The sequence below is a fragment of the Poecile atricapillus genome, chromosome 15 (genome assembly GCF_030490865.1).
Source record: "Poecile atricapillus isolate bPoeAtr1 chromosome 15, bPoeAtr1.hap1, whole genome shotgun sequence".
Taxonomy (NCBI): domain Eukaryota; kingdom Metazoa; phylum Chordata; class Aves; order Passeriformes; family Paridae; genus Poecile; species Poecile atricapillus.
The window spans coordinates 1,343,577-1,367,728 of NC_081263.1; the positions used below are offsets into that span (position 1 = coordinate 1,343,577).

General features: G+C 50.6%; 1 protein-coding gene across 1 annotated transcript in view; it reads right to left on the bottom strand.

Moving 5' to 3' along the window:
- NFATC2 (nuclear factor of activated T cells 2) overlaps nucleotides 1–24,152 on the bottom strand; it is a 74,051-nt gene that overhangs the window by 48,526 nt on the left and 1,373 nt on the right. Inside the window, exons 2-5 of the mRNA XM_058851006.1 lie at nucleotides 16,409–17,435; nucleotides 14,973–15,141; nucleotides 5,287–5,489; nucleotides 3,221–3,393 (exon numbers count right to left, since the gene is read on the bottom strand). Coding sequence (XP_058706989.1) covers nucleotides 3,221–3,393; nucleotides 5,287–5,489; nucleotides 14,973–15,141; nucleotides 16,409–17,435 — 1,572 coding nt within the window. The remainder of the gene's footprint in view (nucleotides 1–3,220; nucleotides 3,394–5,286; nucleotides 5,490–14,972; nucleotides 15,142–16,408; nucleotides 17,436–24,152) is intronic.

Here is a 24,152-nt window from a genome sequence, read left to right on the forward strand (position 1 = left end):
GCTCTGTCACAGCCCTGCCTGCCCAGCAGGAGCTGGTTGATGCCTGGAGCAGCAGCCTGTCCCAGCAGGGATGGACATCTGGACACAGCCCTGAGCAGAGAGGAGCAGGGGCCAGGCCAAGCACGACACCAGGCTCTGATCCCACCCGTGGGGCTCGCTGCCAGTTCACTGACCCAGGAGAGGATTTCTCTCACCTTTCCAGCACACACCTACACGAGAGGTTTCCCACACCTGGCTGGGTGATCACCTGTCACTACAATGGTCAGGGGGATTTCAAATGCCTCCTCAGTGGCTTCAGGATGGATCAACAGGAGAAAAAAGCTGCTGAATTGTGCAGGCTTGTCTGGGTCTGAGGTCCATTTTAAGGCACAACTGATCCTTTAACAACACATCACCCCCTCCCACACAGCTGCCTGGGGAGGAACTGGCTCCGGATGATGCTCTGAACCTGTGAAATCCCCTCCGAAAATCTGTCAAGTGCTGAAAGTGACACAGATGAGGTGGAAGCAAAGAGCCCTCTGAAAAGCAGCTATTTCACAGTTCTTGCTTCACTGCAGCTAATGATCTGCTGACACTGGTGGGACTTCCTCAGGATCAGCTCTCGGATACTCTGTTGGTAGCAACAGCGCTCAGGAGGAGCCCTGGGAAGGGGAATGGGCCGGGGTCCTGGAGCTGCTGCTCACCAGGGCTATCCCAGAGGAACATCATTGCTGCTACCAGAGGAGACATCCTGGGGATAAGGGCTCTCAGGAGGCCAGGTCAAAACCCACCCAAACAAAGCAGAAAACAAAGGGGGAAAAAGTGAGTCCCGGCAGCACAGAAGGTGGGACAAGAAGAAGACATCCCCCAGCCCCAGTGCCCCTTCTTGGCAGGGCACCTGAGCTTACCTGGGACTGCCTGGCAGCTCTGCAAGGTGGGCAGGGTGTCAGGGACAAACTGAGGTTACCTCCTCTAGGCAGATTTAGATTTTTGCTAATGGTGGCTGAGCGCACTGATGCTTTTAACTATCTTCCCAGAACTGGGCTGGGATCAGGAAATGCTACTGAAATGCAAGAATGCTGCTAAATATGCAACATCCACACTAAATGGCAGAGGTTTATTACTCCAGATCACCTCATACCCAGCTTGAGTTCAGGAAAGCACAGTCCTTAACCCATCTCTCCAAACTGCCTGTATATCCACTATTCCAAAAGTAAAACTTTCTTATTTTATTTCCTTGGGGATCAAATACATTTTTTTCCTGTAGGAGCTTCGCTGTCTCCTATGCAGCCAACATTTCAATACTTTAATTATGAAAAAAAACCTTTAACAATAAGCCACTTATACTGGTATCTCCACTCTTGGCTTTTTTATGCCCCTAAGACTCATCAATGCAAAGACATCTCAGAATAAATGCCTCAACATCTTAAGGCTCTGCCACAGCAGTCACAGCACAGGCAAATTAGGTGTGTGCATACAGTTTGGAAAATTGTGATTTATTCTGCAAACCAGGCCCGGATTTCTGCTTGAAACGCAGCGATGGGCACAAACACAACGTGCCATTGTGGAAGGGCCCTAGAAATGCCTGGCTTACTCATGCTTGCTTTTCCTGAGGAGAATTTGAGTAGGTGGGGGGTGATCTGTGGGATCCAGGCCCAGCCTCCTCCTGCCCTGGCGCTGTTTTCCTGCCCACAGGGTGTAGGAGTTACACCTGGAGTTTCCCCACCCAGGAGCTCCTCAGGGAGCGCTTCCTTTAGCAGATGGACCTTTGTTTCTGCAGGGACACGCTTGGGGTGGAGGCCACTATTGTTCCAGCCATCTGCTCCCACAGAGGAACGGGACCATTTCCTACAGACAGAGGTGCTGGCTACTCCCACTGCTGTCCCTTGCCCATCACAGGGCCCAGAGACGTCACTCAGCCGCTAAAATGCTCTGACAGCTGGTACCTGCTCAGAAACACCGCCAAGAGATCATTCATAGCCATCATCCTCTCCCAGCCTTGCCTTGGTTATTCATCTGTACTGCTTTTTTAAAAAGCTGCCATCAATAATTCACTAGCCAGTTTGATTTCCCACCCAGAACCGGCTCCTCTCATTCTGAGCAGTTGGCTTTAAGTAAAGTCTGCATCTCAATAAATACAATTCACCCATGAGAGGCTCGATGGCTTTCTTCACATGACTTATGGCAAGACAGGCTCTGCTAAAGGGGTGACTCATTCGACAAAGGCAGAGGAAACCTGTTCATTACATATTTGTGAAATCCCCAAACCACCAAAAAGGCACCATTTAACAACAAAAAGCATCACAGGATGCACAGGAAGCAGTAAAGTGGGCAGAGCCCTTCCAGAAATGACTGTGACACGGGGGCCTCATCAGAGGCCTCTCTTTCTCAGGATCCAGTCAGTTATAACGAGTGGGAGGCTCTCAGCTCACACACTTATGGGATTTGCACTCAGAAAACAAAACTGCCCGTTTTCTTCTGTCCCTCAGGGGAATACCAGAACAACCTGTGCTTTCCCTGCTTCAGCCTCCTGAGCTGTGCACCCCTTGGCACTGACAGCCAGAAAAAACGATGGTGAGAATGCACCTGAGGCTCAGAATCCAAGCTGTCCCTCCACTGCAGCCGTGTTCCTGCCACAGCCCTGCTCTGCTCGCTCCTTGGGCACACAGGACTGGCCACAGTGCTCGGAGCAGCCCCACTCTGAACTCAGTTTGTGGAGGACAAGTTCTGACTGTGCTTTGGCTCGAAACAAGGCCAGGAAGGCGGGCAGCTCACAGGCCCTGCCAGCGGGGACGGTGTCCCTACACACACCCCACACTGCCCTGAGGAATCAGCAGAGAGCCAGCAGGATCCAGCAGCAACAGCAAATACACAAACTCTGCAAATCCCCCAGACCTGGCACTCAGAGCTCCTCACAATCCCCGAGGGCTCCTCACAATCCCCAAGGGCTCCTCACAGGCCCCGAGGGCTCCTCACAATCCCCAAGGGCTCCTCACAAGCCCCGAGGGCTCCTCACAAGCCCCGAGGGCTCCTCACAATCCCCGAGGGCTCCTCACAATCCCCAAGGGCTCCTCACAAGCCCCGAGGGCTCCTCACAAGCCCCGAGGGCTCCTCACAAGCCCCGAGGGCTCCTCACAAGCCCCAAGGGCTCCTCACAGCCCTCAACCCTGCAGGGCTGCCTGCCCCCTGAGCTCCTCCGAGGGCCGTGTTAGGGCAAGGAGCGGGGCCCAGGGATACTCACAGCACTCGATGGGGTTGGAGGCGGCCTGCAGGGACACGATCCTGCCGCTGGGCTCGGGGATGTGCACGCGGAACACGAGGCGCACACGCGTGTTCTTGCGGCCGATGTCGGTCTCGCCCTTGCGCAGCTCGATGTCCGCGTTGCGCAGCTTCAGGATCCCCGCGCAGTCGATGCTGCAACACACACGGCCCCAGCTCAGCACCCCTGCTCTCAGGGGCACCCAGCTCGGCTTGGGCTCCATCTCTGGGTTAAGAACAGCCCTGTGCAGTTTCCCCAGTTAGGATTGGGATATTCCCGCTCCAGCAGCTACAGGGAAGAAATCCTGGATGTGCAGCTCATGAGGGATGCTGCTGGGCCTCTCCCCGCTCTCTGGAAACAGCAGAAGCTGCTCTCCAAGCATTCAAACCCCAAGTCTGGTTTCCCCCAGTGCTGAGCAGGGCAGTGCAGAAGGCAGAAGCACCCTGGGGCAGGAGCTCTGCAGAGCTCTCCCGACAGCCCAGCTCTCCCAGCCGCCCTCCCTTGCTGGGCACCCCAGCTCAGCCCAGCGGGGATCACAGCAGCTCGACAGCTGCTTGCAGAATCCCCACTGCCTGCACCATCCAGGCTCGGGAAATTCAGCTCCAAAGCAGGAACCAGACTGCTGTCTCCTCCTTTTGCTACTGCTACAGCCTGGCCCAGGTCATTGTACCACCCTCCACAGCCCTGGGACATTGTTCCCAGGCAAGGAAGGGCCTGGCACAGCAGATATTCATTCTCCCATCCACTGTGTCCCTACACAAAGGGAGGGTGAAGGGAGCAGGATGGGGCTGAGCAGCAGTGAAAGGATTAGGATTGCTTAAATCAGCACTGCAACTTAATATTTGGTGTAAGTGCAGGCTGGCTTCTGCAGAGTCCAGTGTAACCTTGCAAACATGCTGTGCTAGGAAAATGTGACACTTACTTGTCAAGCTCAGCAATAGTTCTCAGAGCAGGCAGTGAGCACTGCTATTAAACAGGCATTGCCAGCCCATTTTGATATCAGTTCTAAAAACACATCATTTCTCTTCTTTTGATATGAATTAAAATCACATTTGGGGAGGTATAAGTCCCAAGCTGCTTCCTACAGCCACACTGTTCCTTGCCCTTGCATATGTGCAGGGGTTTATTATTCCAGGGTTCCTCGTTAGGAATGAGGTATATTTTCTAAAAAAAACATGAAGAAAGAATGTGGATTTTGCAGTGAAGTAGGGGGGCTTTAAAACATAACTGCCCTGCCAGTTTTGTCAGGATCCTCTGAAGGATGGAGATGCAGCTCTTCCCTCTGCAGAGCAATCACTCTCATGCCTGGCACACATTCAAGCCTGAAGTTTTCAGACTGGTGCCCACTTCATCCCTCTACCTCCATAAAACTGGAAGGAGTAATACAGACAAGATGTGCCTGTACTTGCTTTTCTGTTAACCTATTACAAGAGGAGATTTCACAGCCAGAGCACTTGGCTGAGTTCAGAAGAGATGTTTTGTATTCCATTAAATGTTGTAAAATGCATCCCACACCTTTCCCCTGTCTGCTGCCCCTGTTCCTCACCGTGCCCCTGCAGCACAAGGGCTGGAGATTCGAGTCTTCCTTTCCTGAGTGCACTACAAACCCATTCTGACTGTGCAGATGATGGATTCTTAGTGAGACACTGGGTGCCCCACCCCTGGCAGTGCCAAGGCCAGGTTGGATGGGCTGGGAGCAGCCTGGGACGGTGGAAGGTGTCCCTGCCATGGCAGGGGGGGCACTGGGTGGGCTTTAAGGTCCCTCCAACCCAAACCATTCAGTGATTACAGCACAGTCACTGCAGAAACCAGAACACAGAGCAGAAGTGCCTGCACGGTCACCTGATGGATGGGAACTCCTGCAGCAGCTTTAACCCGGGTGCTTGTAGCTGCTTTAGTAGAAAGGGTTTTGCCCTCATGAATCATCCCAACGTGCTCCAGAGCACCATTGTGCTTTTAAGTGAATATCTTTCTCCTCTCCAAAGGGACAGAACTTCAGTGCCAACTTAATCCACCTCGGCTTTGCTAATAAATAGAAATCTACTTACGTTGCTTTCATGTTGTTTTTGGGTTCCAGGGGGATCTCTAACACTTTGGTGTTGCCAATGATCTTCTCGTAGCTGGTGGTGGTGACGGTTTTGCCCGTGATGCGATGGACCTGGTAGAAGGCGTGGGGCTTCAGGATGCGCTCATCCGCCGTGCCAATGAAGATCTGCAGGCCCAGGGGTTTGTTCTCCATGTACCCGTGCAGCTGGCAAGACATCAAAAACCTGCTCTCACACACTGGGCCTGCAAAGCCTTCAGGAAACCAACATTTGCAGACATGTATAGATAAAGGTAATCTGGCATTGATTCACTGCTCCTTGAAACTCATCCTTCCCCCAGGTGTTGGTTCACCTTCAACCATTCCTGTGGCACTGCATTAGAACACCACCTGTTCAGGCAGGGATTTGGGGTTGGGACTGAACCCCACAAGGATGTCTTAGCTGGCCTTAGAGCCTGGGGTTTCCAGGCCTCAAGGACACAGACTCTTCTGCCTGTTTTGGGTTTTTTTAATAAACACCATTTGCTGCAAGGAAACCAGAATGCCTCCATAGACCAGGAGACAAGGAAATTTCTCCTTCTTTATTAACGTTCAAAATTACAAATCAAACCATTCTAAATTTCTCACATAACCAAAAATGAGAACCAGACATTTATCTACCGCATAGCCAGGGATGGAGCTGAAAGGGAACTTTATGGTCTGAGACATGCTAAATTTGTTTTCAATTACTCTGTCCACATACAAAACCTTGATGAAGCCATACAAAGCAAATAGTACTGGAAGATCAGAGAAAAGAAAGATTAAGCTAATGGTATTCATGGCCAAACCAGGGGTTTTTTTTTCCCTTTTTTTTTCCTTTTCACCAGTCAGCAGGAGGTCTCCTTGCACAGAGGGATTAATTCCCCCCTGGAAGGGGACCACATGCAGCATCAATGCAGTGCTGGCAGCCTTCCCCCAGCATGGCAGATGTAAGGGGACACTCCCTCTCCAGAGCTGCTCCTGAGCCAGCACATCTCCTGGAGGCTCACAGAGACAGGACCCCACAGACCCCTCCAGCCAAGGGCTGAGCCTGCAGCCTCCCCTGGCATCAACAGCTCCACTGAAGGCACCAGGCAGGGCTTGTGCAAGAGCAAAGTGCAGAGCCCAGCCCAGGCACAGCCCACACCTGGCTGGCACCAGCCTGATGGGGATGGGGAGGAGAGGAACGGGGCAGGAACCTCCAGCTGGCTCTGGGAGCTGGGCTGGGAGCACCAGGGCTGGGACTGGAGACACAGCAGGGCCAGGAATGGGATAAATACAGCAGCAGCCATGGGCACATCCAGAAATGGACAAAGGCAACAGAGGCCAGAGTGACAGATCTGCTGGGAACAGGCACTGATGGAGGGATCCACAGCCCAGATCCACTGGGAGCCACGGGGAAATTCACCCTAAGCATGGGACTTTCAAAACCCAGCATTTCCTGGCCTGCAAAGCCACTGTACCACCAAGAGCCATCCTGTCTCCAGCAGGGGCGAGGGGGAAGAGCAGGTTTTACATCCTGAGCGTGTTTATTGTCATGCCTGACAGACTAATGCTCTGTGCATCCAGCTACAACACAACAGGATCCTTTGGACAGGAAGGGTTATTACAGTGACAGCAAAGCAGCTTTTGCTCTCCCCTCTGTCCTGGCAGAAGAAAATCCCAGAGTTATGGGTGGGAGACTGAAACGGAGGAAAACAGATAATAAATTACAAAAGAAAATCTGCCCCCAGTGAGCACAGTCAGTAGCAGCTGTAACAGAACTGGCTACATACACAGGGTTTAATACTGGCCACCTTTAAAAGTAATTTTAAGTATTTGGTCATGTACAGAATGAGTTCCCAAGACAAAACTGTTCATGGCTGTCCAATAGTGTGCGTGCCTGTGGGTGTGTGCTGTATAAATGCATACAGGCTTAAGAGAGGAATTGATTCCCTGTTCATATGGCAATGTCTGTATTATCTGCTGGCCCAGGGGCATAAACCACACAGTAAAAGGCCTCCTGATCCTCCACAGAACCAGATTTTAAATCAGTTGTTTGGTCAGTGGAAGAAAATGACTTTTTTTTTTTGTAATTTATGGTATTATGGCAATGCTGTGGGATGACATCATTGTAAAATCAGAACAGCATTATAAAATGCAAATACAAAGAGAAAACATATCTCTAAAAGAGTGAAGTGTCCCCATTTACAAGGGTTCATTCTTGAGATAATTGATTACATGTTTTAGGGCTAATATAGGTGATCATTCACCGTAAGTATTTCCATCTACCTTTCACTTGCTACAAATGAACAGCTCACAGAAACACTCCAGAACCTTCAAAATCAGAGTTTTACACTCATCTTCACCAGCAATTTGGCACAGCTTTGGCCATGTCAGGCTCTCTCTTTACCTGCACCAGGGAACAGTGATGCTCACCCTGCTCGGCAGGGACAGAGTATTTGTGCTGCTTTCTTATAGAGAATTGTCTCTGTGAGCTCAAATGAAAGAACACATCAAAGCTGTGCTTCAGAGATATGTCTCCTCTTAAAACTGAACTGCTAAAGAGTGCCACTGTCAATAAACATCTCCACTATGCCAGGCAGCTGCTTTAATATTTAACCAAAGCACCAATCCTTCCTTTGGAGAACCAAAGGAGGAATAAATTTGACCCTTAAACAAACTTTGAGAAGTGAAGATTTAAAATGCTTTTTAAAATACTAAACTTTGAAATTATTTTTTTCCTCCCTTAGCAACAACCAAGCTGCTGTAAAATCTCTGTTTCAAGTGTTGTTCTTCTGCTCATCAGAGCTGCTTCCCCCAAGCCCTTCCAGGGGAGCACCAGCCCCACACCAAGGTGGGCCTTCACTCTTTCTCACTCTTCTTTCCATGAAGAAAACAAAATCATCTGGATTTCAGTTTCTTTCAAGAAAGATTTATGAATACAGAAGTCTGGGAGGAAATATTTTTGTGTATTATAAGGTGACCTATTCACAATAAAACTCCCCCAAACTGTATACAGATCGAGCTGGAAAAAACCCAACTCCTTTGAGTCACATTTGCCACAAGGGGAAAGAGAAGCCAGACATGATGTGTACCTTTCCATACTCTATTTTGGGACTCTAAGATCCTATTTCTTTCAGTTGAAAGATTTTTCTTAAACTTTGCTTTTGCCTAACTCTCACAATGTTCACACATCCAGACATGGGCTGGTCTGTGACCTGAGGAAATGCAAAGCACTTTGGCAGATAAACAAATAACATCATTGAGAAAACAAGGAGACTTTTCTTGTTTGGTTTGCTGCTATGATTGGGTCTCTAAACAACATGGAAATGTGTGGCACAATTAAAAGCATCATCTCACCTCTGCAGAGATCAAATTCATTCTGCACTCCATCCATGGAGCGATACAGTCACACTGGGGATGGGGAAAGGATTTGAGTGCAGGAAGGCACCTGTGTCATTCTGCATGCAAAAAATGAGCAGATGTGCCCTCAGCTGCTGAGTTTGTTCAGCTACACACCCAACACCACCCCTGTGATGGCCCTGGCACCAGGAGCACACGTCAGGCACACGAAAGGCTCTTCTTCTCCTGCTCTGTTCCAAAACTCAGGTCTCCTCACAAATTAACACCCCAGCTCCAAATACACAGCACTTAAAGCCATAGGAAATAAATAACTTTTTTATTCTTACCCAGAAGGCAGGCCAGAGAGGGGCAGTGATTTCCCAGGTCCTGCAGGGGATGAGCAGCCAAAGCCCAGTGAGAAACCCATGGTGCCTGTGCCCTGCTGCAGGGAACGCTGACAGGGAATGCTGACCCTGTCCTGCAGGCAGCCCAAACTGGCACTTGAGGCATCACTCAGCAGCTGCAGCACCCCAGCTCCCAGCAGCATTGCAAGCTTTGTCTTTTCACTGCTGGCTTGCAGAGCCAGATTTTCTTGGGCATTTCTAGTTTAGCTGTTGCACATCAAAAGCCTCCGTGCAGTGCTGGGCTTTGCACAACAAAAGCAGCAGCACCTGCAAACCTTCCTGGTGTCTTTAAGGAGCCCCAGTGTGAGACTGACTGCTCTGGAGAGTACAGGGGAGTAATTTATTTCCCATCCATCCCAACACAGCTCTGCCTGTCGGGCATTTCGTCCATGGAATGGACAAAACTGCATCTTTAAAGCACTTTCCTGTCTAGACACCGCAAGCCGTGGCCTGGAGCAAAGTTTCAATGTGGGGAATCGATTCTCTAGGCTTGGGGACTGTCTCTGCTCCAAAGCACTCAGTGCCCAGGTCTGGTCCATGGCTGTGCATCCCTGGCTCTGGCCCCTGGAGGCTGCAGGGGTGTGAGGCCAGCTCGGACACTGACCCAGAGCAGCCTGGCCAGCAGTGAGGAGCATTCACCCAGGGGCACAGGGCGGGCAGAAATCGCTTCCTCCCGCTGCCCTGCCGGAGATAAACACTGCCCCCCGCCCCAGCACTGCCCCCACACCTCTCACACCCCCTGAGATGATGTTCTGAGAGAACAGCCCTGCTTCTGTCCCCCTTTCCTGCTGCAAGCGGCTCCAGCCTTGGATTCCATCATTAATCCCCATCGTTAACACCCGCTGGCTGCGGCGATGTCAAGGATTTTTTTGGGGAGGTCTTTGCTCAACAATACTCGTACCAAGATGGAAAATGTCACTGCATTGTCTCAGGGAGAGTGAAATATCAATAACTGTCAGGAATTCAACAAAGACCTCGTCCAGCCACTGTATCATGTAGCAGCTCCTCTGCCTGCTTTGGTTAGAGCTGACATTGAGCAACAAAGCCGAATCTTCTCACATGTTTTTGTTCAATTTAATGTACTTGGGACACTGCAAAAGAACGCAAACCAGAAGGAAATCTTTGCCTTAGTTCCTTTTGCTCTCTACCAAAGCTGTCTGTAAAGGCCTCTGAACACAATCCTTTGAACATCTGATTCTGCTAAATTATGATTTTGCATGATACTCAGTTTGAAGTGTTTCTTATTTTGGTGACAGTTCAGCCAAAATTCCAAGGGCTGAATCTCTCTTGCTCTGCCATTCCTTACAGTAAATAACAGCCAGACTCCCAGTGTGTCACTGGGATTTCTGCTTTCAGGTGGGGTTACTGCAGGTCTGGGCCAGAGGCAGCAGCTCTTGGGAGAATGCAGTCAGGGGGGTTTGCTCCTGACTGTCCTCACACCACAGTGCAAGCAGCTGATTCCTCTCTGGGCCCCCTGCCCCTCTGAAGGGCTGATCCTGTCTTCAGGATGCTTTCACCATCCCAGATGACAGTTTTAAAGAGGCACAACACATCTGTCCAGTGCACACATACAGGGAGGAGGATTTGGAGATCACATTTTCACAGCTGGCTAAGGAAACCAACTGTGTCATTAAAGCACTTCCCTGAGCACTCCTGACTAAAGAGCTAAACCTCCCCAGCATGACAGAACTCGCTGTGCCACGAGGAAACCAGAGGGTGAAAATGTGATGCTTTTGACAGAATCACACTGGGGGAGTCCTCAGCACATGGCTCTGGCACCAGTTAGCAAAGCTGGACCCTTGCTAGCTGTCAGAGGCACTGTGGAACCAGCCCCAGCCCAGCTGGAGCAGAGCAGAGGCTTTTCTAAAACCTCACCTTCCTCTGCCACACTCAGCTCATCCTTCCCAGGAGCATCCCCTGTGCAAGCCAGGTGTGGCACAAAGCTTGACAGCAGCTGTGGTGACAAAAGGGGCAAGAGGTGACAGCACCAGGAGCATCCTGGAGATGAATCCCAGCCCAAAATGATCGATCTGACTGCACTGAACCAAATCCCCAGAGCTGAGCCCACTGCCAGGGTTAGTGCTGGGCCTCCTGCAAGGTGGCTTTGGGGTCCAGGAACCCACCATGGCCTTGGCTCAGGCACTGCACAATGGACTGAATGTCAGCCACATCTTGAAAATATCTTGGCCAAAAAAGCATTTTTGTGAAAAATAGGAAAGAAACACAGCACAGTCCTGCAGCAAGAACCTACTGGAGAGAATAACTAAATCTTGCATCTGCTTCATCCAGGGGTATTTCTAACCCACAAAATCTGCTGAGCACAGGCATCCCCCTCAAAACTGGTACACGCTGCTTCCCCTCACCTCTGCCAAAACTGCTCTCCATCAAAAGCAAGCTATTCTGAATTAGGCTTGAAAGTTTCAGTGAGAGCCTGTCATTCACCTCCACCTCAGCTTTATAGCTGTGCTTGCAGCATGGCATCAGGGCTGCTGACCCTTACATTTGATGGGATATTAGCTCTGAAGAGAACTTCCCAGGTTTAGCTGAAATCTCTGCCTTGGCCCCTGCACATGGAACAGCAGTAAATAAATCCACGAGAGCTCAAGAGGCCCCTAATGAAGCCACTGTACAAACAAGCCCTGTAGTCCTGCAGGTAAACCAGGTGTGGAAGGTGCAGCTGTTCTGTCACGCTGCTGGTGAGCTGGGGAAAAACCCCTGCAGGAGCCAAAACCCAGCTCCAGAGCAGGGAGGTGATGCCATGAGAGCGGCACAGAGATGTTGTGCAGCTCCAGCCGGGTCCAGCACAGCCTGGCCTTGCCCTTCCCTGCACAGGAGGCTCGGGAAGGTGAGCAAAGGCCAAGCTCAGCTGCTGGGATGTGCCCTCAGAGCAATCCCCTGGTGCAGGAGCGGATCCAGCCCGGCCCCACGTGTGAGAGCGCGAATCGCCCCACAGCGCTGGGAGCTGGTTTTGAGTTTCCATCAAAGGCTCTGGTTTCACTGACACACCAGTGAATTAGCTGAATGTTGGAAGTCACTTACAGTTAGAAGTCAGAGCCCCATGGGAAGCCCAGGCTAAGAAACAATGTCTCCTTTGACTGCGAAACCACAAGAAAACACAGACGGCAAAATTCAAATATAAAAGGAAAGTGGAACATACGTTTGTTATTGTAAAGCAGCTCCTGTGAGCTCCACTAACAACTCTGCCATTCCAACTTCTTTTTAATAAGAAAAATAAAAAGAGGCAGTGAAAGTCACCACAATTTTGAAAGTTAAAACCCGGGGGAAGGTTGATCTGGCTGTGCTGAACAGGAGCCCCTCTCTGTACAGCTTTCCTGCTCTAAGAGAAGTGAGGAGGAGCCTGGCACACAGGGGTGGAAGGGCTGGGGGTCCCTGTGCCTGCCCCTGCCCTCACCTGAGCACTGGGGTTTTGCAGCCCTGCTCTGCATTTGGATGTTGTACCAAGGTAAACAGTTGGATTTAAACACTCCAGGTTTGTGTTTGCCACCTCTGTCCCCATCACATCCACAAGCTCGCTGCACAGGAGCAGCCACTGCCTTTCCTGCTGCACAGGCTCCTCCACAGCCTTCCCTGGAAGGCTGGGTACAAATAAGCAGCTTTGGGAAAAAAAGAGATGGGAACCAAATGTGCCTCCCCCTCCTCTGCAGTCTCTGACCAAGGGGGACCTGCAGGACGGAAGGAGCATGGAAACTCCAGCTTTGTCCTTGCTACAAAGGATCTCCTGGCTATTCTCAGCACTTTAACCTCCAGAGGATACTCACACCCAACCCACACCCCTAAAACCTGAGTTTCTCTGCAGTGAGCACAAGCTGGAGGCTCCTCCCAAGGGCAACTCAAACACCTGAGCTGGGAGCCTGTGCTTCTCCATGGCCCTGAAATCAGACATGTGAACATTCCATGGCATGCATGGCCTCTCCCCCTCCTCCTGCCACAGCCACAGTCCCATTCCACCTGCTCCAGCTTCCCAGAGGTTTTCATCACCAGACTCTTCCCCTGCCGTGCTTGGAGTGCACAACTGGTGCAGAGCCTCGAGCACAAACGCTCGGGGCTTGACATGTGAAGAAGAGGAAGCAGCATCAGAAAGATAAACCACAAGATAAGGCTTGGGGGATACAAGATCTGCTGGTCTGCAGCTTCAGAGCACCCAAAAGAAGAGATCTGCATGCAAAATGCTCTTTCCAAAAAATAAATATTGCAGGCCAACACCGTGCTGCAAAAACCAGCCAAGATCTCTCCTGCCAGCAGGTCCAGCTGGGTAATTAGTTATGTGGAGGGTTAATTGAAGGCTTTTTTTTTTAAAATCAGATTTGTTTCCAAAGAGATTGTATTTTAGAAAAATACTCTGTTGGCATCTGACAAGAACACAGAAGTTAAACTTCACTGAGGGGAAAGAAGGAGAGGAAAAAAATAAATCCCTTGAAGCCAAATAACTTCTGACATGAAAACTTTGGATTTTACTAGCCTCCCCCAGTCTGAGATGTCATAAACCATACAGGTGCAACTATCTCATTGCTTGGCATCCACATGAACCTGGTTATGTTCAAGTGAACACAAATTCAACAAATACTCCCACTTCACAATAAACCTTCAGAAAGAAACTGTCCATATTTTCCCCAGATGCAGGCACAGCTGTGCAGAGGCACATCTGCTCGGGGAACTAAAGTGGACATTTGAATTTATAGTCTTAGATCCTCAAGCTTGATGGCAAATTATGATAAAACTAGCAATATCGGTTCCTGTCTTCAACAGAAAATATAAATGCCTCTTTGATTGATATTGATTGCAGGAAGGAAAGAAATTCTGTTTCCCCATGTCACAAGGAACTCCCTCATTGCAGAAAGGACCCTGTCGATGGGAATACCTGGGGAAGGTGAGTGATCCTGTAGTTGCAGACAAGCTGAGAAAGGAGCAAGGGCTGACTGGTATCATTCCTGCTTCTAGGGAGCTTCAGACACACCACAGGAGGCTACGAGCTCGTCTGACCCAAACCAAACACCTGCATTACTGAGGTGTGGCCAATGTGACTGCAGTTTAATATTGCCCTGCACCCTGTACTCAAACACCCAGGCCATACGTGTAAGTCCAGCTCCATCAAAGCAAACAAATTCATTGATTTAACAATTTATGGCTTGATTTTAAAAGGGGGTGAGCCTGCAGGGGAATACTGAACATATGTTTGAAGTTAAGCACAAATCAACCCAGTGAAATTAGCGGTATTGATCACATGCTTGAAATTACACATAAATGTTAATGTTTTCCTGGTTCCTGCAAGCCCTGAGTGTGTCAGGAACATCTGTGGGATGCAGCCCAACTTTGTTTAGTGCAGGCTGTAGCTGTGGCTGACCCACACATCATTCCCAGCACTCTCCCAGTGACACAGCACAGCCCCGAGCCCGGCCTGCCTTTGGCTTTCCTTCAGGAAACATGGGCTGAAAACAGGGGAAATGAGGGAAATGACTGATGTGCCCCCACTTGGCTCCACTGCTGCTACTCAGCCAGTATTTTATACCACCCTTTGAAAGGTGAAGGAAAAGCTGTTCACACTCCAAACACAAGAAGGGTTCAGCTCATTCACCTCGGGTCAGCAAAGGGACGAATTCGCTCTTTCCACCACTGGCAGCCTGAATTCAGCCTCAATTTTGCTCACTTGTTTCAGCAGTGACTTCCCAGGCACTTTATGTCATGACAGGAGATCACACAAGGTTTACACAGCCCAGGTAGCAAAGACACTGCCCACATTTCTGAGCCTTCAGAAGCCAATCCAAACCAACCTTCCCGAAATCCTTCACTTCACCCCGGCTCAGCTCAGACCCGTGAAGCGCATCAAGAGCTCACAGGGCGCTCCTCTTCCAGGGACAGCCCCCAGCAAGCATTTCAGAGATAAACTCATTCTCCTTTTCCTCCAGGGAGATCCCCAGTGCCTTACCTGGACCACGGGGTGGCCGCCAGTGGGGGCCTTGACGGCGCCACGGCTGCCCTCGGTCTCGTAGTGCGCGCGGTGATGGGGCTTGGGCTGCACCTCGATCCGCAGCTCGTAGGAGCCCGACTGGCTGGACAGGGGCCACTCCAGCGGCGGCAGGGACTGCACGGGCAAGCTGGGACACACACAGAGACACAGCACCAGGGAAACTCCTGAGAAGGTGATTTCTCAAAGCCCCGATCCCTCCTTCCTCCCAGTGCCCCGCCTGGACCCTTTCTGCTGTGAATTCCCATGGGATTGTGCCAAACTGCTCGTGTCTGACTGCAAGCTCTGCTGAGAAGACAACAGTTTCTGTCAGCCCATCTTGCAGTAGAGAATAAGATATTTCTGTTTCTTAAACAGAAATATCTGTAGCAGTTACGTTTTTTCAAAGATCCCTCCCTTTTATCTAACTTTTGCTGTGTCTCCAACTTGGATCACAAAACACATACTGTGAAATAGTAACTCTGTTTGCCATTACCTACTGGTTGTGTAAATTAACAATGATAATTGTTAATAACTGTTTTGATTTCCATAAATCTTAAAGTGCACATCAATAAAATGCTAAATATTCTTACCTGGTACTAGTCTTCCTGCTATGAAAATACATAAGGTTTTGTGGCATGAAATGAGTGCACTGCAATGTGCCACTAAAGCCTGCACTGGATTTTAAACCACTCTTACCCTGTGAGTACAGGCTGCTGCCAGGACCGGTCTGACAGGCCAGGGGAAGTCACAGCCTGTGCTCCTTCAGTCACAGTTTGTGTTCAGCAGGTCAGAACACCCTGGGATAACCCCAGTGCCCAGCAGGATGGCACTGACAGGGTGCCAGCAGGGCACAGTCACACACCTGGCAGCCTCGGTCCTGGCAGATGCCACAGAGCTGGACAACAGAGGGCTGAGATCTGGGCTAAGGGACAATTAACAAATTAACAACCAACACTAAGTCACTGGAGCTGACCAAACGCTCAGTCTGACCTGGAGCAGTGAGCTCTGTTTTGAATCAGGCATCATTTAAAACATTTTCATGATGGAAATTCGTAAGTGACTTTAGAAAAGCAATCCCAGCATTTTAAGAGCAGCAGGATGGCACCAGAGTGTTCAGCCTTTGTCAAAGGCCATCTGCAATCTGCTATTGCGACAAATCATTTGGAAATCTGAATCTGTAGCGTGCTGTGCTATCAGTGAACCTCCTTGGTGATGTTTCCTCAAAACCCTGACTTTTTCATCTCAGAATCCCAATGGACCAGGCTCCCATGAACCAGTGCTGTCCCTGAGCACTCAGCTCTGGTCTGCAGCAGGACCTGCCCAAGAAAACGCTCCCTGGGGATCATCAGCCACGACAGAGGACACCAAACCATGAGAAAAACACAGAAAACACACCCACAGGGAGGATGACATACCTGCAGATTGGTATTGCGGGCACCAGCTGCTTTGTCCAGGATGGAGGAACCAACAGAATGGATTCTGGGGCTGAGTTTCTCCTGTCCTCCTGCTCACAAGGCCCGTGGAAGTCAACAGTCTGAAAGACGTGACACGGAATGCTGTTTTTGTGGGAAGACATGGATGAAGGATCAGGGCTGGTTTTCCAAATTTTCGTGGGGACGCCGCAGGAAGGATCCGTAGGAAGGCTGCTCATAGCATCCATGGAAAGGGAAGCGCTGGCCAACTGCGTGTAAGTAACTGCAGAGGCGTCTTCTCCCGGGGGGATGCGAGGAGAGGGCTGTGGAGAGGGGGTCCGTGAGTGCCGAGGAGAGGCGGGAGGCAGCTGAGCGCCGTACAGCTCGGTGCAAGAGTACCTCCGTTTTGCACCTGGTGACGAAGACCTTGAGTTGGGACAGGGTGATGGTGAGTGGCGTCCCAAGCAGGCTTCCTCCGTGATGCTTGTTCGTGGTGACATTATTGGAGAGGTTCTAGGAGAATAATGAGTATGGATGTTTTGAAACTGTGGACAAAGGTCATCACTAGGACCATTATTTGGTGAAACACATGGTGATGTGCAAGGAGATACATTTGTCTCTGAAATGAAACTTGCAGAGGAGCCGCTACTAGCTGGGCTCAGACACAGTGGTTCTCTGTAGCCCTCAAAGCCAGGGACAGGCAGGGTAACCCTCGGGCTAGTGGTGGCTGAGTTTGACTGATGTTCTACCAACAGAACATCTGTGTCTCTGCTGCGGAAGGGACCCCCCGAGTGAATCAGTTCATGATATGGAGTTATTTCAATCCTAGGGCTCGGAGCAGAGGCCCCTGCAGCGTTGGCAGGGTGTGTAGGTGGTGGCCCTATGCTATCTGGCTGTCCATATCTGCCCATGGGATCTGCAGAAAGGCTAGAAAAAGGCAGGGGGCATGGCTTGAGGCCACAGTCCAAGACATCATGAGCGTATGTAACTCCAGAGGGTGGGCTGTTGGTTTTATGTGGAGTCGGTTCTTCTGGAAAAAGAAGGGTCTCTTTAAGACTGTAAATATTGTTACAGAAGCTGAGCAATCATGGATTAAAAAAATGCATATTTATAAACTGGTTGTGCTCTGATATTAGCTTATTATTTAATTCTTTTTAACTGCAGTTAATGCCCGTGAGAAGTACTAGATTAGGAGCCAGGGAAGCTCAAGTGCTCAGAGCGGGTGCAGCATGGACAGGAGCACTGCCAACACCTCCTGCTGCCTGAGCCTCACCTGAGGGATCACCTGCACAGGTCAGCAGCGTGTCAGCCCCTCTGTCCACGGCAGGGCTGCCCTCCTGCCAAGGACACCCCAAGTGCTGCCACTTTGGTCACATTTTGCCAGCTAGGAGCTGGACTGAGACCAGACGGGTCTACATAACACCAAATGTTGAGGAACAGCTTTTGGAGGAGGAAGAAACACCTTCCTTACTCAGCCAGTCAGGAAAGGCTCCATGGTCCAAAGCTGAGCTCAAACTCTTAAATTGAAAAGTCAGTTCTGTGTGATGATTTGTTTGGCTCTGCATCATGCAGCAAGTTTGGTTTCATGTGAGTCAGAAAACACATTCACAAATATTTGTTAGAGAAGAGAGAGAGGGAGGAAGACTCCAGCCCTGTGGTTAAGGGCAATCACATCCCAGTTTCAGCCCAAGGAACATTTTCAGACAGGGATTATAAAATACACAATAACAAGTAAGTGTTCAGTAGAACCCTCTCTCTGCTGGTACCAAAAATCCTCAATTTTCAGAGATTCCCATTTTACAAACTATCCCCAGGCTGCAGAGCAGGGGGATGCTCCCAGAGAACACAGAATTCCCAGCAGCATTGCTGAGCCCAGTTCAGCATGGCCCCAGCACCCAAGGGTGTGCAACAACATCCCAGAGGGCAGAGTCATGGCAGGTATTCCCATGGACATCAGCTCCTGGAGCTGCCCAAGCCTGGGAGCTGAAGAATATTTGTCATCACACAAAAACATGCAAAACATTACCAGGATTTGTAGGTGTTTTTAAAGATTTCAGTGTATCCAGCAGGAAATACCTGAAACAGCTCCACAATTTGGGATTAATTCACGCTATCTGCTGCTCTGGGCACAGATCAGAGGTTTCACTGAAACATTTAAATTACTGTTCCAGCATTTTCTCCAACTCCTGTGTGACACAAGACAGAAATTCCCAAGAGAAAATAACACACAGAAAGCAGCAGGAGCTGACTGTGCTTTCTGCAAAAGTAGCAGAAGTTCCCAGTGAAACTTTTACAAGAAGAGAGATTTTGACTTATTTTCAGGGGATTTCTGTTCAATTTTAGGAACTGCTGAGCCTTCATGTTCAGAGGGAAACCCCAAGAGCCGAGCAAACAAACCAACACACAGAATGGCTGGGACAGGAGGGGAGCTGCACAGGACAGTCCAGCTTGCACATTTCTTAAGGTTCCCTCTGGCTTTTAATCCCAGCACACAGCTGTTTTGGGGATAGGAAAACAGCAACGAGTCACTGACTTCTGAGCCAGACATATTTTTAGCACGGTTGATTTCAGAGCTTTGGCACTCAGGAGCAGTGTGTCATCCCCATCACTCAGGTCTGACACATCAAGCCTTGAGATTGCTGCTGAGATTCGGGAATGAGCGGAGTAACACACCCCCCACAGACCCAGACCATGGCTCTGGGGAGAGCCACCCCATCCCAGCTGGTGCCAGGGAGCAGAACCAGCACCGAGCTGGGCTCCAGGCAGGATCTGTGCAGAGGCCAGCAGGAGCAGAAAACCCCTCCAGGCTGAACAGCTTCAGGAACAGGTGAGCCTTTCAGGTCCCCATGCAGCTAAAGCTGCTCCACCACGGAGTTAATCCCAATTATCTGTGCCAGACACAGACAGCAGGTCCAGAGCCAACACAACACACCGAGCAGCAAAGCCAGCACGGGGGGTTCATGTTGAGGGGTACAGGAAAAGCAAACGTATCTGTATGTGCACGTGTAGTTTTAAAAGTCTGCTGAATAACAAACACATCCCTCACCCACAGCCCATCAAAAACCAGCCTTCAGACAACCTACATTTTCCTTGCTTATCCCTGAAACACCGGGTTTCACAGAGCACTTTCACCCCGGCCTCTCTGCTCCGGAGGAGGCAGGTACGAATAACCAGGCTCACACACAGCAAGCCCCAGCCTGCCCCTGGCACCGGCACACGGCCAAGCAAACACCCACAGCCTCCAACACCAACAGGATTTCATCTCCCCTACACTGGCAGCGCAGTGGGACTGCGGGCAGGACTGATGGACAGAGCAGGATGGACCAGGGATGGTCTGAGCAGTGCCTGGACTGATGGACAGAGCGGGATGGACCGGGGATGGTCTGAGCAGCCTGAAATCTGAGCCTGGACTGACAGACAGGACAGGACAGGATGGACCAAGGACAGTCTGAGCAGTGCCCGGACTGATGGACAGGACAGGATGAACCAGGGATGGTCTGAGCAGTACCTGGACTGATGGACAGAGCAGGATGGACCAGGGATGGTCTGAGCAGCCTGAAATCTGAGCCTGGACTGACAGACAGGACAGGACAGGACGGACCAGAGCTGCTCTGAGCAGTGCCCGGACTGATGGACAGGATGGACCAGGGCTGCTCTGAGCAGTGCAGCAGGACTGACAGACAGGACAGGACGGACCAAGGACAGTCTGAGCAGTGCCCGGACTGATGGACAGGACAGGATGGACCAGGGATGGTCTGAGCAGTGCCTGGACTGACAGACAGGGCAGGACAGGACAGGACAGACCAGGATCAGACCAGGATGTCCGAGCAGTGCCCGGAGCAGCCCCGGCCATGCCCCGAGCCAAGCTGCGGTGCAGGGAGAGGCTGCAGCCCTGACTCATCGTCAAGGCTTCGTCAGGAGCCCGGCTCGGGGCTTTGGGGAGCTGTCCCGGCTCTGCAGAGCTGCAGACACAATGAAATCACTGTCCCGGCTGCTGCTGCTGCCCACGCCGGGGCTGCCGCCGCCTGCCCCCATGGCAACGCCGGGGATGCTCCAGGGAGAGCTCTGAGCTCATCGCCGAGGGATGCACAGCGGTGAAGAAGCAAGTGCTGCTCCCAGAAATAAACGGCTCTTCCGTGGAAATCAGCGGGAAATCGGCACGAATCCCCCTGCTCCAGCAGCAGGGGACTGGCTGCTCCGCTCCCGGCCAGCCTGGCTGGGGTCAGGAATGGGCTCGAGCAAAGAGCAGAGCCAACAGCCCCAGCACAGGAGCATCACCAGCAGCAGCAGTTTGCTCCTGTAAACAGCATCGAGCCCTGCCTTCGTGAGGGGCACAGAAAGCTCAGCTGCTTTCTCCCTGCCCTCGCAGACAGAGGTGGGACACAGAGCCCAGGACTCAGGAACAGCCCCAGCAACGCTCAAGCTTCTCCCTGAGCTGCTGAGGCGAGCTCGGGCAGGGCTGCAGGAGCTCAGGGCAGCAAAGCTCACACTGCTGGGGATGGCAGGGAACAGCCCTGCCACGCTCCAGCTGCCTCCCCACTGCACCCCCTGACAGGAGAGCAGCTACGTGCTGGGTCAGCCCAGCAAAGCTGCTCCCCAGGGACTGAAGTGACTTGGAAAGCTCTGTGCAGGTGCCTCAGAGACACAGCTCTGCTCCCAAGGCTGTGCCACCTCCAAGAGTCCATCCATTCCTGCATCCCAGAGCACAGGCTGGGATACTCCAGCAAAGGACTCTGCTCTCTGCTGCTTTTCTGATGGGGATCTCACAGACAGCTCCTCAGCACGGGCTGCTCCAGCACTTCCTCCCTCCCTGCACTCAAGCATTTCCCAGCCTGAGGTTTCACTGCTGATTCACCCTCTGATTTAGTACCAAAAGATCCTTCTGCTTTGACAGGGGTTAAAAGAAAGCGAGTTTTGCATGCAGGCAGCACTGGCATCTCCTCGTGCTCTCAGGCAGCTTTACTGTCAGCAAACAGCCTTCCCTGTGTCACTCAACTCCTCTTCCTAGAGCAGTCTGATCCCCCAGCCCTCTGGGATCCCACCCAAACTGCTCTCACTGCCCCTTTTCCCCCAGGTTTCATCCACACAGCTGTCTCTCTTAGCACAGCAGGGAATGAGGCAGGGTCCTGGATGCTCCTGTGCTGCAAATATCCACCAAAACAGCTCCTCTGGCCAGGCCCAGGAGGGTGCAGGCAGCTCCATCAACCCCCTGGAAGCCAGGCAGCCTCCCCAGGTACAGAGCCTCAAGAGAACCCTAAAGAACCCAGGGAGGGCTGAATCACGGGTGAAAGAGATCAAGGGATTGCAGTTTCAAAGGACTTGAGCCTTGATTTACCAAACTCCTTTTCACACACCTCTGAAGGGCAGAAAGGAAAAGGAAAAGGCTCCCGAGGCTGCCCAGGGCCACAGCGGTGTGAGCACACGTGGCTGGGTGAGAGCCACCCTGCCTGGTTTAAAACAGGGCAGCTCCTTCAAAGCCAAATGTGACCGTGCCAATGAGCATGAAATTAGGGAATAAAGGCTCAGCAGAGCGGGCTGCATTCCATGCTGGGTTTATCCAAACCATCCTCTAGGAAAAGCTAAAGATAGCCCCGTGCAGGCCAGGGAGGGCAGGGACACAAGTTGGGTTCTGACCTCACATCCTCTGCCTGTGGCTCCCGGGATTTAACTGGACTCCCCTATTTGCATAAATAAAAGAGTCTATTTTCTTTCTTAATTAACTTGCTTATTGTCATTTGAAAGGGCCAGTCCAGAGCTTCTTTGCATTTTTCAAAAGCTGAGTTGTCTGTTATTTACACTCACTGCTTGGAAGCTCCGAGTGAGAGCTGGTTTCCTGAGTGAAATCTGGAATTCTCTGCTAGATGTGCATATTTGTTTCTTTATGGCAGGGCTGAACACTGCCTCCTGTGTTCCTGAGCCAGCCCCAGGACCCAACTGCATGCACTTTCAGGTTTTTTTTTTCCCTTTTAATAGCTTTGCATCTAGGAGAAGAAAAAAAGGAATGAGGCAAATTATTCAGGGCTTGACACCTACAAGACGTGGCAATGTCCCTGGGAGCCTGTCTACACACAAACAAGCATTTGGAGGAACATTAATATTTATGGATGCTCCCTGCTTCCCCTCTCTACACTACACACACAGGACCTTGTAGATTCTGCGAGTCAGAGAGTCTAATGAGCTACAGCAAGGGCCTGAGTCTAGAGAAAATCCTCTTTCCCATCTGCATTTTTACCTGTTGTCTCAGGGCAGGATTTCATCTGGAATCTTATTCAAGCACAGCTTTTGTCTGGATTTGCAAAACGCCCCTCAGAGGATCAGCTCCCACCAGGGTTGAGCTCAAACATTAAAAATGATGTGGCAGCTTTAGCTCTCAGCAGATCATCACACAGCGAGCACCCAGCAATCCTGGAGGGAGCTGCTGGAGCACAGCACTGGCTGCAGTTCAGGATTTTGTCTCTCACAGCAGCCAACAGGTGTTAGGGAGGAACACACGCTGCAGGGATCAGAACTTACTCCTCTGGGAGCCCTGTTTGTAGGAGCTCATTTGGAAATGCTCATTAACTCACCTGTCATGTTCAAAATGAGCTAAAATTTGGGATACCGCTACCAACACCTGCACGGGAACTCTGCAGGGAATGCAGCTGACACTTTTTTGTTTAAAGGACACAGAAAACATCCTCAATGGCCAAATGAGATCACAGCTTCCACCTGAAAGCAGTGTATGCCTTGCCCACACTCCCCAAATCCTGTTCACCTGGGCAGCCCCTGAGTTCAGCAGATGTTTCTTGTTTGCAAATCATGAGAAGATTGCTAATTAAAGTCTGGTGAGTAAAGGCAAAAAGCACTCTCCACAGCATTGGTGCTTTTGGAAATGGTTGGCCTCAAGAGGAACACCTAATATTAATAATATTGACTGCAGGATTTTTGTTGACCCTTTTTTCCCTGTTGCTTTTGTAACAGTCCGTGTTCCTGTTGGCCCAGGCACACGCAAGCACCACTGAATGCCAGTCACTTTCAGGAAGGATATTTCTGGCATCCCCATGACAACAAGTTGTGATATAGGTCCTACTTTTAAAACGCAACCTTGGATGGATACTGTCAAATTCCAGCCTTTTAAAAATTTATCAGGAATAAGCATTCAGCCCAATCCATTCCTCAAGCCCAAAATTTACATTTTTCCATTTTTTTTTTAATTTAAAAAATCCCTTTTAGCATGCTTATAGATTTGTTATTTTAGGACTTGTCATGAGCAGTGGGTGGAGCAGACCAGGCTGGGAGGACTCCAAATGCAGGAACCAGACTGAAGGGCTGGGACCCACTCCTTTGGTTTTGGTTCCACTTTGAATCCTCCTCTGCACAGGATTTGTTTGTCCAATTTCAGTTCAGATGGGGCCAGAATCGGACACAAACAATGAGCATCAGTTACCACCAGCATGTGGATAAAGCCCTTGCTCAGAATTTGACCATTTTCTGCTCTCATGTAAACACTCTTTAATCTTCTGTACATGAAAGGTTGTGGATGTATCCTGGATTGCTTACAGCCTGGAGCTGGTGCCTTTTCAAAGCCAGGGGGAATGTTCTCCAGATTACAATGCTCATATATATGGCTGGGATATTTTTTTTATGCTAATGATTTCCATCTTTGGAACCAAATTACTACTAATTATGGTTTCCAGTCATTCAAAAGTGAAGAAAGGAGGCTCAAGAAGGAAGTTGCTTCTACAACAAGCACACGCTGCTCTGCATT